Source organism: Anas acuta, chromosome 1 (assembly GCF_963932015.1).
Source record: "Anas acuta chromosome 1, bAnaAcu1.1, whole genome shotgun sequence".
NCBI classification, from domain to species: Eukaryota; Metazoa; Chordata; class Aves; order Anseriformes; family Anatidae; genus Anas; species Anas acuta.
The window spans coordinates 113,464,455-113,483,224 of record NC_088979.1 but is presented as its reverse complement, the minus strand read 5'-3'; the positions used below and the strand labels follow the sequence as shown (position 1 = coordinate 113,483,224).

General features: G+C 38.7%; 1 protein-coding gene across 2 annotated transcripts in view; it reads right to left on the bottom strand.

Moving 5' to 3' along the window:
* GUCA1C (guanylate cyclase activator 1C) overlaps window positions 1–18,770 on the bottom strand; it is a 34,702-nt gene that overhangs the window by 6,401 nt on the left and 9,531 nt on the right. For both annotated transcript variants that reach the window (XM_068693655.1, XM_068693658.1), the window contains exon 2: window positions 1,679–1,828. In XM_068693655.1, coding sequence (XP_068549756.1) covers window positions 1,679–1,828 — 150 coding nt within the window. The remainder of the gene's footprint in view (window positions 1–1,678; window positions 1,829–18,770) is intronic.

The following is an 18,770-nucleotide window of genomic DNA, read 5'->3' as shown; positions in this document are numbered from 1 at the left end:
CATACTATGGATACTTTTGGTATTTTGTATGCCTGACCCCGATGCAGCCTTCAAAAGGCTATACCTCCATCAAAGTTAAATTTGTTGCAGCACTAAGAGGAAAGCAGTGCTTCCTGAAGTACTTGAATCACTGACTCCCACAAAATCCCCCTAAATAACAAAATAAATTATCCGGGCTGTTAAAAAGGCACTGACAGGGTGTCTAGTGCTCTGGCAAAAATTTTGATGGCTTAAAATGATCTGCTGGTCCAAAGCTTGTATAGCTGTAGGGATGGATGAAGTTTTAATAGGACTTATTTGATTTATATTAAAGTCTCGGATCTGATATATCTTTTTGGATAAACCCTTGATTACTGATGCTCAGTATAATTAGAGCCCTCACTGGCTGTGAGCCAGATTTTTATTTTTTTTTAGAGTTTCATCTATTTTCATCTAGCGTAAGTCAAATGACTTGTACAGGTTTAAGTTAAAGTTCTCTTATTCCAAAAGAGAAGTGGAAGTTTTAAAACCAGCTAAGCTAAAAAAGAAATCTTTACATTAAAATGTTTTTAATTCCCTTTTTGGATAGAGTCCAAGACAAAGGCAGCTGCATCAATGCCTTCAAGTAGAAAATGATGGAGACTTGCAACAACAGAAAGATGACATCAGTCTTAAATGAGGAGAAATGTGGGCTGTGCTAGGCCTCTCCTTCTGCATTTAGCAAGCCATTCTTTAGAAGGAAATGCATCAACTTAATTTGTTTGACCACATGGCTAATCTAGCTCTGGTTCCTTTCATTTGAGGCAGCAGCTCTTGAAAGTCTCTAACAATGACTAGCCAGGCACCAGCAGCAAGACAGAATCTTGGAAAACTACTTTCCTTGTTTATTATGACATTAAATCCCTATTTAGATTTTATGCTCCCTGCAGCAAAACCTTGATCTGTAAAAAGTTCAGTACATTTAGAAAGAAGTATTACAAGTCATTCATATTTGCAAGGAACCCTATAATATCTTTTGGTTGAAAGCAGCTACTGAAGTACAAAATATTAGCTCACCAGAGCAAGTTGAAAAATACGGAAATCATTGTGCGGAAAGAATTACACTGCTTTGGTTTGTGGGCTTGAAATACACCCATTTTCAGGCAAAAATCTGCAATATTTGTATCAAAATGTCTGTGCAGGATTTAATGATAAAATTAACTTTTCCCAAGTTAATTTAAAAAAACAAGTAATGGCATTTGTAGTAAACAAATCTAAAAGCCTTTCAAGATGAATGAAAATATTTGAATATTTTGACAACATCTATATTTTTTTTTGTGCAGAAAGTTCAGTTTGAGAAGCCATTTTTCCACAACAAACTGGCACAAATGCTTGCAAACAGCTGTTTTATTCATTATGCTACTTCAGCTCTACCCTGCCTTCTTACACAGTTTATCTCAATAATGTTTCTCCTGTTTCTACAGTTTTTCACTTTCAGTAAATCAGCATATATAGGGAATTATGGTGTAAAGTAAAATACTACTTAGATACGTTTATTTCAGAAAGCAAGAAACCAATGACAAGAGTGTCACTAGCCAGAACAGTTCTGCTTTTATGACTGCAAAGCATTAGGTAAAATACAACACGTGATGTTTCAACTAATGTTTCAGAGATAACGCGTTATGCCAAATGCAATTATGATTGGTCATAATTCGCTTACCGTGAATATGCTTAATAGTTCTTTTTTGTCAATACATCCATTTCCATCAGCGTCATATAGCTTAAAATACCATTTCAATTTTTGGTCAATTTTCCCTCGTATAACCAAATTTATTGCAGCTATGAACTCCAAGAAGTCTATAAATCCATCCTAAGAGAGAAAGAGAGAAAACCTCCATTTAATAATGTTCACTTTCTGTTCATTCTGGCAATTTCACAGAAACAGGTCATTGAATTCAATATACAAGCTGATTTATAAAGCACCTTAATGTAGGAATATCCTGTGGTCTTTAACAAGGATGAGCTCAACTGGAAGCACTGTATGAAGTGTTAGCTCAGATAGTTTTGTTCTTTCCTGAAAGCTGCAGGGGAAGCAAATCAATTCAGAGCAATTTCTATTGACATTGTTTGAAGAGAAGAAAAACAAGTTTGTGGTAGGCTTCTACATGCAAAAAAGGGGAGTCTGGGATATCCAGTTTGGTACTGTTGAGATTTCTGCAGTGGAGCTGTTTATCTTCATATAATTGCTGCAGAAATTTGGACATTTTCCAGTGCAACAGAGATGCTCCAGGTGTTATTTATCTGTGAGATAATGCAATAAGAATTGTGCATGGTAACCGGTAACCTGCTATGAGCTCCAGATACTGTGGTTTATCCATATAAACCACATCAGGTCTCTCTGACTGATACATTTTTCATGGGATATAAAGCCTTCAGGTCATAAGCTAGTTTATACATGTAAATAGTGAGGACTGGGGGATATTCATAGGGAAGGAACATTTGAGATTGACTTAATTCCTTATTTTCTGCTTCCTTCTCTGAAGCTACTGATGGACAGGACTCCATGGTCAGGTGGTCTAAACTACTGTAACATTTCCTCTGTTTCTGTAAAAAAGTGGTGAGGATGGAAGAACAGTTGCTGAATTTGGAAAGTACTTGCTCCAACTGTTTCTTATGTGCATATAAAAAGAATTAGCAGCTGGTAAATTTAATCTTGTGATCTTTATATTGGTCAGAATCCAAACACTTGGAAAACCTTGGAAAGGCTGTCATCAGCTTCAGATGGCCTGTGACTTAGGTGATTGGATGAGTATCTACTAGGTTTAGCATGTTACTTATTTTTATTGTCATACATCAGCATTAATGTGTCCTCCTGACTTTATTAGAACAAAGGAAAAGAAGTCTCGTAAAGGCATGGTATGACTCATTGCCATACTTGTAGTGCTTGTTTCCATTTTGGTGCAAAGTTGTTCTGTACAAAGCAGTAGCACCTAAGAGGAAAATCCAATCCAACACACTGGATTCAGTGTAGAGGCAGAAATTGTGTATGCATATCTTGTGCAGGCTGACTTATGGTTTCACAGACTTTCTGTGCAGGTTCTGCCATCATTGCTGGATTTACTGTAATTTTAATTACAGTAAATTCAGTGAAGCCAAAGATACCCCTCAACTGCAGTTTGGGATGAAATGAAATCTGACAGTAACTGCATGTAGCTTTCCAGCAAGATTAGGCCCAGTATTACAAGCAGATACTTTGCCAAAAAATGGCACATTATGTACCACAAACTTTATGCTTCTTTCTGGCACACCAACTTGGATTTTATTTTTGGAAATATTATTTCAAGAAACATCTCATCAGATATTTTACATTTCCACCCCCTAATTTTACAGATCTATTAAGAAAGCGGTTACATGCGTTTCACATTGCTGCTTCTTCATTGAATTTCATACTACTTACTGAAACTACAGATTAGTTTTAGGCTTTCTTCATGTCTGTGACTAGATTAATTTTTTTTTATTTTATTTTTTTTCCTCCCTTATATTTCACTCTGGGTTTTGGAAAACTGTATTTTGTTTGCTTTCTTCTTATGTCCTTGTTTTATTTCCATTGCTCTGACCAGCAACAGAATACCAGAAGTTTGGAAAATGTAAAAATCAGCTTAATGTTTTGTAGTATGAACTCTTATCTGGTGGATTATTTGGCCTGTCCCAAGCGGGAAGAGACTGAGGACCAAGGTAAAAGACAAACAACCAATCTCTGAAACACATCTGAGAGACCCTGTGGTAACTAGGAAAGCCCCAGACACATATCGCTGTAGACACACAAAGACCACCAGCAACGTGTTAACCTCATCAGCCACTGCTCCAGAAATGTGAATACTGAGAAGGCCAACATGTTTACCTACATGGTATGGAACCATGCTGTTTTTCCTTTCTTCATCAAAAAACATAAATATTTTCTGCCTATAATGTATGTGATATGAAAGCTATAGAAATCATGATACACATATCCAGAGCTTTTTCAAAGAAAGAAAAATACTGCATTTTTTACAGTGGCATAGAGAAGCCTTAGTATAGTGCGTTAAATAATGGAAAAAATCATAACAATAACCTATGAAGATAATCCCCTCATTCTTCAAGTACAATTAATAGTACAATAAATGTATTATGATGTTATTAAAAGAATACTGCAGTGCTGATTTACCCATCTGCTGCTCTATAACTATTCACAATACAAATGCCTAGGTATCTCCTCATGTGTCTCCAGGCTCTGTAAAGTTTCATGCTGTGCAGCACACATGGTAAAGTATCTGTTGCTCATTAGGATGTCACTCAATCACAAGCAAAGGGACACCATAAAAATAGTAAAATAAATAATAAGAAAATAGTAATAAAGAAAAACTAACAACAACAAAGCACCAAAACCACAATAAGCTGAGCTGTTTACCAGCTGGAAGATAGAAATAATTTCCTTCCAGTGCTTCACTGTGTTATTGCAAAGTGCTTATTCAAAATATTTTTATTCAAAGGAGTTAGCACTAGTGAAACCTGCTTATTTCACATTTTAGGACACTGGACAGAGTAGGGTGACTGAAGGAGTTTGTTGAATGTCAGGGCTTATTGTCTGTGCCTGTGTGGAGCTGGAACCTGCCTACCTCAAAGGCAACGTGCTACTCAATACTGCTGGCATTCAGAGGGATGGTGAATTTGTGCTCCCTTCCCTGCCCACATACACGAAGTCCGCTGGGTTAAGCTCACAAGATACATCCTCTAGGTGCAGTGGAAAAGCAGGAAAATCTCCCTCCCCAAATGGGGGAAATCTCCCCAAAGCGGTTCTGATGAGTGGGCCAGAGAGCCAACAAAAAGCCCTCAAAACTTCTTTTACATGCCCCTGAGTAAGTCTTATAGGCTTACTTCTTACCTTAACATTTATTTATTCAAAATAAATAAATGAATAAATGTATTTTTAGCCTGCACCAGCTTGATCAGGAGAACCACAAGCTTAAGGACAGACTGAACCACATGATGGTTGCGCACGCTAGTTCCCCTTGATGCTGTGGTTGGCTTTCAGTTCACTGATGGGCATTTCCAAAGCCCCTTGTGACAGTGTGTCATTCACAAAACAAGCACAAAAGCAGACTCCAAAACTGGAAGGAGAATTTTTTGGTTACATGACACTAATCCTCAGGGACCGCATGGATTGCCCTGCACTGCCAGGCCCTATGCCCACTCCCTGGGCTCCAGGTGTGCCATTGCCTGAGGCCCTGGCCCGCCCTCTGTCCCCAGGCCCTGTGTAGGTCCTGCCTATGCGATGGCTGCCCTGTGCCCATCCTGCCTTAGCTGCTTGCCAACACAGAACTGCCACGTTTACCCTCATCCCCTACAGGGATGAGTTTTCTCTCACTTCTCGGCCCCTTTCCAGGGCCTGCACAATGCTCTGCACGTGCTGTGCAGACCTTGGCTCCTGACAGAACCACCCAGCTGAGTGACCTGCCTTGGAAACCATGTCTTTGGGCTTGCTAAGCTACTTACTGTCAGGAGGCTGTGTCAAGTGGGCCTTTATGAAACAAGACTTTCTGTTTAGTGGAGATCTTACCAATTACACCCAGCAAAATTTGTCCCTTTCTTTTTAGCACACCTGTGACCTGGAAGCATCAGACTAATTTGAGAACAAGCTTCCATGCAGGCAATAAAGGCGGTCAGCGGTCTCACCCTGCCATCAGCCCTTGACTCTGCTAACAGAAGCTTCTTGCACTGTGACACATATCCCACTGCCCAGCTCCTGATCAGTAAAAAGCAGCTCTGTGACATTAGGACCAGAGAAAGAAGAAGACAAAAGAGCTGAATGCCCAAAAATCTGAACTCAGCCTCACAATATTGAAAAGGTTAAAGTAAAAGCAAGCTGGAGCTGTGAATATCTGTTTTGAAGGAAAAGATTCAGGTGAAGAACTTGCAACTAAATTGGTTTTAAGCAACAGTGAATACCACAGGGTGAAAGGCCTCTGTTCACTTCAGTCAAGGTCAGACTAGCAGAATGATACAGCCCACATACTGGAAAGAATGGTGGCAAGGTCTGAGGATTTACCATCCCAAAATTGAACGGTCTGAGGCATCTCCACGTTTGAAAATAACTAGCTTGAAAACCTAGCTAGAAGGAAGCAAATGACAGGTGACATCTTCCTTTGTGCCAGAAACACGAGATTTCCCTGAATCTGGACAAGGGCAACATGGTATATAAAAATGGGACTATTCATCAGTTATTAAACTACTCTGTTATCAGGAGATCCCATATTATCCTTTTTTTTTTTTTTTTTTTTTTTTTTTTTTTCTTCTGTGTGAGACATTTTTGTTTCAGGATGTCAGTTTATGTGCAATTGCTGGAGGCTGCCCACTTACACTCAGTCAGGACAGAGCTGTGTTCTGTGAGGGAAGAGGGCAGTGAAGGAAGGCGGCCTTATGCAACAACTATTAGTACTCAAACCCTGAAAGCCTGAGAAGGGCTTTATGCTTTGGTTCCTAGAATAGTGTTGTTAATCTTCACAGGTCCTTAAAAAACTCTCACAGCTTTAAATTATTTGGATACAGATTAAAAATAATTGAATTGGAAGCTGTGAATACACAGCTAATCCTAAACAGTGCAGTAACTCAGGGTTTGGGCAGAACAACCAGAACTGGGCATTTTGGGTATGAAGCTCTTGTACACAATTTACTGACAGTGTTGATGCAGCCCTATGGAGACAGACATGGGCGAGCCAGCTTTCTTCAGCCACACACAACAGTTACACATATAGAAAGGGATGATTTCTGTCCCCACAAAACCCCACTAATAGTGAACTCATTGTCTTACCTAGCGCACTGAAGACTCTATTCATTGTCTATAAGAGGTGCCTTGTTTCCAGATTTGCTCCTGAAAAATCTCTAAAACTCAACATGACAGCAGGAGAATAGCTCAACAGACTTTATCTGGATTAACAAGTGTGCAAATATAGACTGTCCAGGTATTTCAAACCAAGGGCTTAAAACATTAAGCCACCTTCCCTCCCCACCCTGTCTTTTAGCCTGCTATTTAAACCTGATAACGGAGAGAGAAGCGGTTATGTATATATTGGCACATGTCAAATAGCAGATTACAACAGCTCAGAATAACTGTGTGAAATTTATAGCTAACCCTGTGTGCTCCTCCCTTTCTGTCTAGCCCTACCATTCATAGTACTGGTTTCTCCATCCTCAGAAAACTAAAGGCGGATTCATTTTGATCCATTGCATCTTCCCCAATTTCTTTGCCTTTTTTTTTTTTTTTTTTTTTTTTGTTATTGTTTGTTTGTGTGTTTCTAATTTCTGAAGACTTTCAGCTGTTCATCAAAGGCAGCATACAGATTATTGAAGAAATACAGAGCTACTTCTGACTCTACTACTTTGACATGTCCCTGGGGTCTGATGGAGTTTGGGGCTTGGAGAGGACTCCAGGCCTCCCTCTGGCTGTGGCCAGAATCACCAGTTTCCTCAGTAAACAAAGCTGGCGTTTGTCATGGGGCATGGGGGAAACTCTTGACAAGCAAAGGCTATTAGGTAAGGACTAAGAAAGAAGCAGGGAATTAGGAGCAGCAAATCGTTAAGTGGTTTTGTGACAGCTGCATACCCACTGTTACATAAAGAGACCAGGCTATATTGATCAGCCTGTTACACAAGGTTCTGCTTTGTCAAGCTCGAGACCTGTGATATCTGGGGACAGAAAATACCAGGCTTTCAGGTGTGTTCACCACCCTGGAGAAACTGTTTGAAATCCAAAATGCTAGGATGAGTAACAATTATATTTCTTCAAAATTAACAGCTCCCCTTCTCCCTCCTTACCCCAACTAGCCGCCACCACTCTCCATTTCCCTTCAAGGTTACTGGCCACGCAGGGAGACAGGGATGTCACCAAGGCACTAGGCTGGGCCCTGCACTCAGCCTGCAGCATGGTAGAGCAGCATCCAGGAGGGCTGAACAGAAGGAAAGCACATGCCCAAGGACCTAGCCCTCCACCAATACCTACCAGATGATGGGTTTCAGCTTCCTCCACCCCCTAATTTTGAGCCTCTGCCTATGCTTTTAGGAGCATCCTTCTCAATTTATAATAAAAGAGTAGGCAAGGAAGAGAAAACAACAACAAAAAACAGCCATGACTCCATAGCCGTCTGTTTTTCCAGCAAATTTTTGTTGACAGTTTAAGCAAATTTTTCTTGCTTGACAAACCTATAGAAAAAACACTTTGAAGACACAGATGCCTTCTAGTGGCAGATGCTCTATTTGGCAGATGATCACAGGTGGATCATATTTTAGGCATTGATGCTTCAAGGAATGCATGCAAGAAAGCATTAATTAAACCACATTTCCTATCATTCTCTAGACTACTCTGTACTATCAGATTTTCTTCCTCAAGGAAGAAAAAAGTTAATACTTTACCTTTATCTCATAAGCATTTTTTATTTCTGTAATAATGGAAGAGTACAGATCATGTCTCATCACAAGAACAGTATAAATTTAGTGTCATTACATGAGTTTGTGACCAAATTAGTTGAGAGAGATCATCCAATTTCTGTTGCATTTCTTCTGCAATTCTTATCATTCCCAAAGCTTGGTTCACCAACATCATTATCACCAACAGATGCGTTAATCAAAATTGCATATTTTTGGATATTTCAAAGCAACACTAAAGTGACAAAGGAAGAAAAAACAAAATGTAAACTAGAAGTACCCTTCAACTGCTCTATTCAGAATTATTAAGGCAATAAATAGAAAATAACTATGGTTGTACTTCTGAAAAATAATTTCTTTAAATAAAAGAAACATATTACTGAACTCTTTCTCTTTAAATCAATTGTTCTCTTTATCTACATCATAATTTAACAAGCAGTATTTTAAAGTAATTATGATTAACTGTGGAAAGTTAATCTTCATTGCCTGTTCACTTAATGTGATAAAATTTAGCATTAACTGGTAATGTTAGTAATATGCTCCAAGTGCTTTTAAAGCTCAATGACAACTGCAGAGTACATGCTCATTTGTGTACACTTAAATGAAATTTTCAAAGAAGCCCTACACACTTTGCTACAAAAGTGTAATTGCTTCAGCTTGATGTATAAGATTGGTCATTGAGTAGGTGCACAGGAGAAAACTCTAAAGCTTTCCTTTTGTTTTCCTTTTGTACAGGACCTAAGGGCTGGGCAGTCTTAGCCCATGCAGATCTCATGTGCTGGATCTTATTGCGAAAGGAGACTTCTGACAGCCAGCTGCCAAAGCAGTAGTGGGTGCAGCAGAATTCATCTGTACTCAAGAATTCAAGAATTCCCCTGTACTGACATTTAGCAAGTGATGGTTTTACTGATATTATTAAAATAGCCTTTTAGCTGGCAATGACACACGATTATAGTGTAAGTTAGTACTATTACAGCAATAAATCCTATACCAAACCATTAGAAAACAAAATTGCAGAATTGCACCAATAATTATGGGAAATCCTTACAAAGTAAAGGATTTCTACAGCCTTTTTGGAATTAATATAAAAAATGATTTAAAATAAAATAACTGGAGGTAAGAAGAAGAACAAAGACATTCTTTAAAACCATCTATAAATTGAGTAATGTTTCATGGAGCCAGATTAAATAGTTATAGAAAATCATTTCTATTCCATGGAATTTTTTTTACAGTACATTTAAAAGGCACTTAGGCGTACTGACAAAAAATGATATAACTATACTACTTTGAACACAGCAAACCATATTTTAATCTTGTCCTTATTTACAGTAATCAGACTAGTTACTTTATGTTTGAGATAATTTTATGCAACATTACTTCAGATTAAGGCAAAACAAATGGTCTGGCTTTGTTGGTTTTGTTGCTTTTGTTGGATTGTGTCCAAAACTAATGTGAAAAGGATTTCTACATGTACATATCATCTCCCAAAAGCCAGAATATTTCAAGAAAAGCTGTAGATTTCTGTTTCTTCTGACAGAAGGATTATTTCTGACTAAGAAACATTTCTATTCTTATTTTCATCTAGCCCTTGGTTTAGAAGCTAATTAATTTTTTGACACACAGGTTTTTATTGCTGACTTTACGATGTGACAGCTATGATTGCCATGAAAAGAAAAACATTTTAAAAATATTTCCTGTTGTGTAGACTTATTTAGAGGCAATTTTGAGAATGAAAAAGTGTTCAAAACCAGAAAAAGCAAGAGTTATACTTCTCTAGGCAAAGTGGTAGCACTACCCATGTGTGCTGAGCACAATGAATCTCAAGAAGCACAGAAAGGAAATGACATACAAAACAAATGACATAAAATCTAGCATGTCTTGCAATCACAGTATCAGCTTATATGGCTTCTGACCCCTTATTGTAGTGTGTAATGTATATGTTGTTGTTGCAGTCTTACTGCTTTGGTTAACCTGGCTGGTTAGAGTAAGCTAGGAAAAGTTACTTGCCTGAAAAGTTATGCCAGCCTAAATATATCCCTAAAACTACATGTGCAGCTGAATTTATGTTTCCAAAACTATTTGAAGACTTAGGATACAAAAAACAAAAGCTGTTCAGAAAAGTTTGGGAAAATATTTCTATAATTATCATCCTCTCACAATTATAAGCTATAACATCAAATGTGTGTCAACTTTGGTAGTGCCACTAGAGATGTAGGGATGCAACAATCGGCCTAGGCAGTTTCTTAGGCATCCTGACAATTCATATCATAGCAGCTATTTGGGGTCCTCAAGACACTTCAGAGGAAGGCAGTCCAAGAAAGGAAGCCCAACTGGAGAACTAAGTTTTAAGCAAAGGAAAGTTAACAGAGATACCCCGAGTCATTCTAATAAATCTCATAAGAAATAGGAACACTTAATATTTCCAGGTAGTGTTCAAAGTATTGCACACTAGCAATGCTTTAAAAGCTCTTCATGCTCTCACAGGAACCTGGAAGGCAGCTGTCACATAGGGATAGGAAACCACTGCATGGTTGGGCCATATCAAACGTTTACAACTTATCATATAATGTCAATGAAAATAACATTTCTTTGTCTCTCACACTTCTTAAGAAGGGGGAAAAAGTGGAGGAAAAAGCAACTGCAAGTCAATGAGCTGCAGTTTTCACTAAAACATCTATGAAAAACATTAAATATTTCTGTGAGCATTTTTATATTTTTCTAAGAATGAACTACAACCACTGCTTTCACAGAGGATTTCATAGCATATAATGTACCTTTCCTTCTACTACAATACCCAAGAGGAGATATTGGCTAATCCCATTCAAGCCACTGTAACCAGAGAGGGTAATATCTATTTATAGTCAGACCACAGAATAAGATAATGAAAAGTCTACCTGAAAATCACTGTAAATCAGAATAAAAAAAAATGAAGGCACAGAAGTACAGTAGGGTAGAGTGAGGAAAAAAGGAGTGATTATCTGGCTCCCAACAAAAGATGTTTTGAGATATAGTTTTCACTGCCATGTAGACATTTTGACAGACAACTGTTATATTGAAGTAACACATTTTTGTATTTCTTATTACCTGTTCTACAGTAAATAACGTGCTGTGACTTTCTTTCCCTTTTCATTTTTTTTGTCCTAATCTGCCTTATGATGTCAGTTGAACTCTATCATAGGGCTACTTTAAATATTAAATGAAAAAGCACAAACTAGAAGGATGACTACAAATTAACATCAGCAGTTGATTACTTATCAAAAGATTTTGTAAACTCTTTGCTATGGAACATCCATTTTTCTGCATCTACCAACTTAATCTCTGCACAGGAGGTTTAGCAAAAACTGCTGTTCTCTGTTGAGGGCCATCTAATGCTTTACAAAATGTTAGCAGAAAATCCTTGAAATTGCATGTTTTTCCTCTGGAGCTACATACCAAAATCCTATTAACACTCTTTACTCTTCATAGTGTATCTAACTTTTAAAATACAATTTTCTTACAAAGCAACAAGACATTTATTCTTGTAGCTAGTTTCAATTAATGATGAAATAGGCAATAAGAGAACTACCATAGCGGCATCCCATTTTTCAGTACACTGTTTCACGTGTTAAATGGCTACGTAAATTTTGTCCTTCACAGGTCACAAGAACTCAATCAATCTATTCTTGCAGAATTCAATTATTAAATTTTGCAGTTGCAAACATACCTAGAAGCCATTGGGTGTGGATGACAGTAATCTGGATTTTTGTTTGAAGTGAGAGTATGATCCTGAGAAGACAAAGCTTGTGTCACTAAACTCCAACAGAAATGGGCACTGACTGGGAACAGCTTTTATCCATTGAACAGATGCACTCTGTTGAGACTTTGGCTTGAATACCTGTACAATGCTATTCTCTGTCACATAGAAACATGAAAGATTCATGGGTCCAGGAAGCCCTACAGTCACAGTAGCACTGCCTCTTCAGCATGGTAAATTAGTGCAATATTCCTAGCTAACATGCTTTGGCTATGGGCAAGGCCAGAAGTAACCTCAATATCTCTACATGAGACTGAACTGTGCTGTGAAGATGTACCCCCTACTGTCACATGTTGACTGACCAATGTCATTTCCATAAGAAGGGTACTGAACTATTATCTCCAATTTAAATCTGAGGAACTCTAAGGTTTGGCTTGCACCTGAATTTATGTTAACAGTTATATGGATGACGTGAGTGAACCAAGCTTTGACTAGGCTATCAATCTATCACTAACTGGTAAAAACAAAAACAAACAAACAAAAACCATAACCTGCTATCACAATCACTTTTTTACTGTTCCCAGTTCAATGGCAAGTGATTTTTTTGTGTGTGTTTTCTTTTTTTGTTTGTTTGTTTTGTTCTAAATCAAAATCCTAAGTAGACGAAAGATGTCTGTAACAAACCTCAACTGGAAGCAGAAAGGTTAACAAGGAGGTGAAATGCAATTCACTACTGTAATTTTTTTCCCCCACAAGCCTCATTGGCTTCCTATGAAGCTAATGTTTCACATTTTACCTTCTAGAAATTTTAAACTGGGCATATATGAAACATGGAGGAGAAAGCCTATGCGTTTTTTAAGAGTGTTTAATTATAATATTCATGATGGCGTATTTCTAGGCATGGGTGACCCCAACTTACCTCAAGAAGCATTAAGCTGCTATAATTGAAACTGTAGTTTAATCTCAGGCCCAGCACTTTAGCACAGCTTTCTGAGCAGATTTCTATTTGTGTGAAAACAGAAGCCCACATGAGAAATACATATTTTATGCTGACAGAAGAGGACCTGATTAAATGACTTAAGTTTCCAAGAATTAGTTTCTTCAGATTTAGATGAACTTTAAACCCGTCCACAGACCATATGATTTTATATATAAACTTCAGCAATAGAAGTCATGACAGATTTAAACTATAAAAACCCCACTTTTAAACCATGTTTTTGTCTGGCTACAAAAAGTTAGAGAAGGGAAAAATCAGGTCATATATCTATAAAAGTCAGCTAGGCAAAACATGGGAGAATGTTCAAGTTTGCTAGCTCTCCAGCTAAACACCACTGCTATATAAAAAGGTACTATTAAGCGAAAAGAAATCATTTCTATCAAGAAATTTTATATACTCCACCACTCACTGTGGTAATGACCCCTTTATTAGAAAGCAACAACCAGACAAGAGTGCAAAAGCAAAAGAAATCAAATTTTGACCTACAAACCTGAGAAGTCTCTGTAGTGCTGAGGGAAACTGATTGTAAGAAAAAGCCCAAATGACCAAATTATTTCTGAATCCATGCCTATTATGCATGCAACCACTCACATACATTAACTTCAGTGGTTTGCAGATGAAAGATTATCATCTGTTTAGTATTGCAGAGTGCCTAAATGTTCTACATAATGTTGCAGAAGGATAAAGACCCCTTATTTGTACAATCTTAGCTGCCATTTAAGAGCCCACAGTGTGATACTCCCAGTCAGCTATCCATTGACCACTCTTCACATATCTGTACTTAACTAAAAGCACCTTTCAGGATGAAAGCCTACATTTCCACCAAAAACCCCTGCAGAGAAGAAAAAGCTGTAGCAAGGGTACAGGACAAAAAGTGAACATGTGGAGTGAGGAAATCCTCTTATTTTAACTCATCAATAACATACACTGTTCCTTTCTCCTGCCCTGAGAGGCTGGTCTGTTGCTACTTAATTCCCAGCTTAACCACATAAAAGCATCATGGACAGGTACTTGAAAAGTGTTTGCCTGATACTTGTTATTTCCAGAAGTATACCTTAAAATAGTGGTTTTCAGTCTCAGAAACAAACAAAAAATATAATTAAGTTTATGAAAACAGTGTTGTTAACAACAGAGTGTTAGAAAAAGAAGCAAAGCAATTCAGGCTGTATGGTAACAGAAACACAATCATTATAACTGAATAGAGATTAAAATACAACTAATCAGAAATACAGAACAGAGACATGGAAAAGGCAGTAATAGGAAATACTTTCTCCTGTATTGGCTATACAGCCATAGCCTGCTGTCCCCTGAGAATGTATTCATAAAAGGTGTGAGGGTTAGCAATACAATGAGTAGTAAAGCAATTTTTCTGAGACTGATTTCCTCTACATTACCCCATAGATAGAGAAGTGACTATTAGCAAGGTGTTGCCATTTTAAATGCATCTGGCCACTGCCACAGCAACTAAACCTGAGCACATGTTCTTTCTGAAAGCTGCATTTATTTCACCCTCCACACTTCTATATCAATCCAGAGTTGTAGAGCGATCTGCAGAGCCTGTGCTGGTAGGCAGTGTCCTGGGACACTCCAGCACTGCCATGAGTGGAGGGCTCAAGCTGGCCAGCTCCAGGACCTACAAGCGTAAGGCAGTCCTCAAGACAGACCTAGGAAACAGCCCACACTTGCCCAGCAGTCTGTCAGTTGTTAGATTCTTCCATGTTATTTGCCTTCTTCCTTCACAACCACATGGTCTAAGGTCTTCTACACCTAGTGAAAGGTGCTGCACACAAGTACGAGATGGTCATAACTTGGGCATTGCTTACACGTTAGGGAGAGCTGACTGCAACCACGAGCAGTTATTGCAGTTTCAGGGAGAGTAAATTGGAGATACAATGCAAAGAATCTGCTTTACCTCTTCATTTGGTAGTCCCTCTGGTCTCATAAGTTGGGCACTGTGTGTTATTTCCTAATCTTAGCCACATTTTCCTCTGTGCCACACATTCAATACAGTATTTTTGGCAAATCTGTGCACCTGTGATGCACTTTATTGGTTAAGTGGAGACTATATTTTCCCCTTTGTCTAATATTGTTGTGAAAATGAAATTGTTAACTAACTTTGTATTTGCACATACAAATATTTTTATATGCTCACATACAAGAACAGGATAAGCAAAGGATAGAAGAAGAATAACCTGTGAACTGCAAATTACATCTAATTTTCAGAATTGTTTCTTGATATTTTTCAAGTGCACCTGGAAAGTACTAGTGAGAGTCCTACTCAAAGCTCACAAAGCACAGTCCCACCTCTTCACCTTTAGCACACCACAGCAGCAACCCTGTCCATGACAGCAGTTTTGTGAGCAGATCAAAAAGAAAAGCCTGCAGGCTACAACTCACAAACAATAGTATGACATTAAAGATGTAAATAAAAGAAGGTTTACCTGGTTCAGATCAAAGATATCAAACACTCGTTTAATGTATAAATCTCCCTGTGGATCCAGCCCCTGCAGACCCAGGAGTTTCTTGAATTCATGCAGACTAAGTTGCCCAGATGGGCACTCTCTCATAAATTTGCTGTAATAATGATGCATCTCTGGGACAGGGCCATCACCTGGCAATGATTCGTTGGCACCCATATTATTGCACAAGTGTCTCTTTTATTCTGTTCACAATTATATCTCCCAGGTTCAGAGTCTTGCTCATGACCAGAACTCAGGCGAGTACTGCATTTAAAGGGCCATGGTAAACCTCTTACAACCGAGTTTCTATTTTTATTTAGCGACTATTTGTACCCACGTAAGATTACCTTTAATGCCTGGTTCTAAACCAGATGGGATTTCATAATGTGGCTAAAGTGGAAGTAAACAGAGCCATGCTCAAATTGTAGTTCTTGAAAAGCCAAACTCCCACTCACTACAAACATGCGTGCTAGAAAAACTAGGAGATCATCACAGTGTTTGACTATTAATTATATGCTAACCATTAGCAACACATAGAAGTCTAATTCTGGACTGACTTTAAGAAAAAGTTACAATTTATGCCATAAATAAGGATGGAGAAATTTGAGAATGCAAACAGGCAGCCCGCTGTAACATCTTCTCCATTGTAGGTGTGCAATTGCACCCTATTTGCCCTCTCAGAGTACGGGTCCCCAAATAAAATGCAACACTCTGGTCATAAGCCTCCTGACATAACCTGAGTAAAAGAGGAATCTTTTACAGGAACTCCTTTAACAAAAATCAGCTTGGTTTGTTAAATAGATTAAATACAACTTTCCTTGTTGTTGGTCAGTGCTGTAGTCCTGCTTTTTATTTTACAGCTTTCAGGAAGTGAATTCTTTCTTCCTCTGTGAGGTCAGGGAAGGGGTTAGGTATCAATAATACTTCTGTACTGATTAGCTTCTATACAGGGAGATGAGCAGCTCAGGGGCATTACTGTGTCACAGACAAATCTGGAGTTATAAATACCAGTGCAAAAATATAGGATGTTAGAGATGTAGGAGCAAGACAGTCCCACGTGCTTATCCTTTTCATTTACCATCACTTGGTGGAGTTAAAGAGCACAGTCCTGTGAAGTGCTGAGTGCCTTATGAAAAACAGTAACCTCCCTTCAGCACAACTGTAGCCAGAGAACAATTAATATTTTATGGGGTTCAGTCAATTTCTGAAAAGGACTCCACATGCTCTTAATGGTTTTTGCTGCAGTTCTCTCTACAAGGACATTAAGTTTAATATCATATATTAAATATGATATTATACCTAGTGAGGCATATGAGTAAGAAAGCTTGAACACTCCTCAGAAGTGCCCACAAACTTTTGAAGATTGAGCAGGAAAGCACAAACTTTGTCATGGCCTTAGCCAAAGTTGTTCCAGTAGGCAGAGCATGCCCAGCAAATTGGGTGGTGGTTATGCTGTCCTTCCCCCAGAGGCCATCTCTGAGTCCTAGAGCTCCTATGTGATCCCAGTGACAGGGAGAGCGGGGACACATCTTGTGCAGGGAGCAGGGAAGCGTGTCTGCTCAGCTTGTGGTGCCTGTGGGCATGGGGGAGGTCCTGGGGCTGAGCAAGCAGTTCTGTTGCCACTCCTCAGGGAGGGCAGGAAAGTCCCTGTGGGGCTTAGGCCATCTACTGGAGCTGAGGCAAAAAGGGAGGGGGACACAACAGGATCCCATCCTTGCCACAAAACACTCTTCTCTGCAGAGGGAGGAGCACCCCAGCTGAAATCTACTGCCTGTCTGCAGGTGAGCATAGGCTGGAGCAGTGGGGGTAAGGGAAAAGGAAGCATGGACAAGGGAGGTGAAGGGAAATAAGCAAACTTTTTGGTTATGCACAACCTGACAAAAAAGCCTGATTTTCTTCCTCAGCCATCATACCTTAAAAACTTAAAATGATGCACAGTCATTGTGTCAAATACCAGAGAAGGACAGGGCACCAGGGACCTAACTTAGGCAAGCTGCAGACTTCACATGATATGATAGGTAAGGACTGTTCATCAGTAACTCACCCAGCCCTGGACATCCTTCCTCTTCTCTCTCTGCTCTTGTGGAATCACATCACCTTCTGCAAACACTGCTCCCAGGCATGCCTCTTAGGCATAGGGAACTTGGGAATTGCCCACATCTATTTATCCCTCTCCATTCCCACCCATATTTCCCACCTTCTGCCCCCAAACTCCCCACATTTCCCCTGCTACTTTCTTCCAAATAACAAGTTATGAGAAAGTGTACCCATGGTGACTGAAGCACATTACAAAGACTGCTGTGCTGACGTAAAGCTGGGGCCTTAGAAGTCAGACTTTTGTCAGATTTTGCACTTTCTCATAAAACTAACAAGAAAACATTACTTTAAAATCATTCCAAGTTTAATTTAGTACTTGTTTTCAGGATCCTTTTCATTTAATAACAGTAACTAAAATATTTGTAAAAGACAGCAAAAATGCCTGGGGAAAAAGATCTGATTTATAGTTCACTGTCACAGCATCCTTCACCCCTAGTGGGAGACTGGAATAGTATGTAATGTTGATATTACACATGACAAAAAACAAAACCAACCAAACAAAAAAAAACACAAGGTGAGATTTATAGCACACAAAAAGGCTAAAATTTATAGCCTGCTGCATAGTTTGACAGCAGTTAATAAACTCGCAGACAAAGTGTATGATGAGATAGTAGAATTCTACAGAAATCACCTGTTCCTAAAGCCAATGGGATTGGAACATTTCTACTTTTTTTTTTTTTTTTTTTTTAAAAAAAGTCATAACAATGTGGAGCTGCACTGAAGAAATTAATATAGCAATGCCATCTCAAAGAGCACTGAAACAAAGATTATAGGGACTATCCTGTAGATAGGAAGCCCAGTGAATCAGTTTCAAATGAGCAATCTATGGCAAACCAAACTGATGGTGAAAGACCAAGATAAAATTTCAGTATCTGTTGAGTTCTACGTTAGAGATGCCAAAGAGCTTTCTGGAGTCTGTACAATACTTTGGGAAGTAAGAAAGTGGTCCATACAGGTAATGGGGATACAATGTACTTGCACCAAATGTGACAATCCTATAATAAAGAAGATTGTTGGTTCAAGGACAGACTTCTGTGAAATTGCAAGAACATGGGGCACACAGAAAATT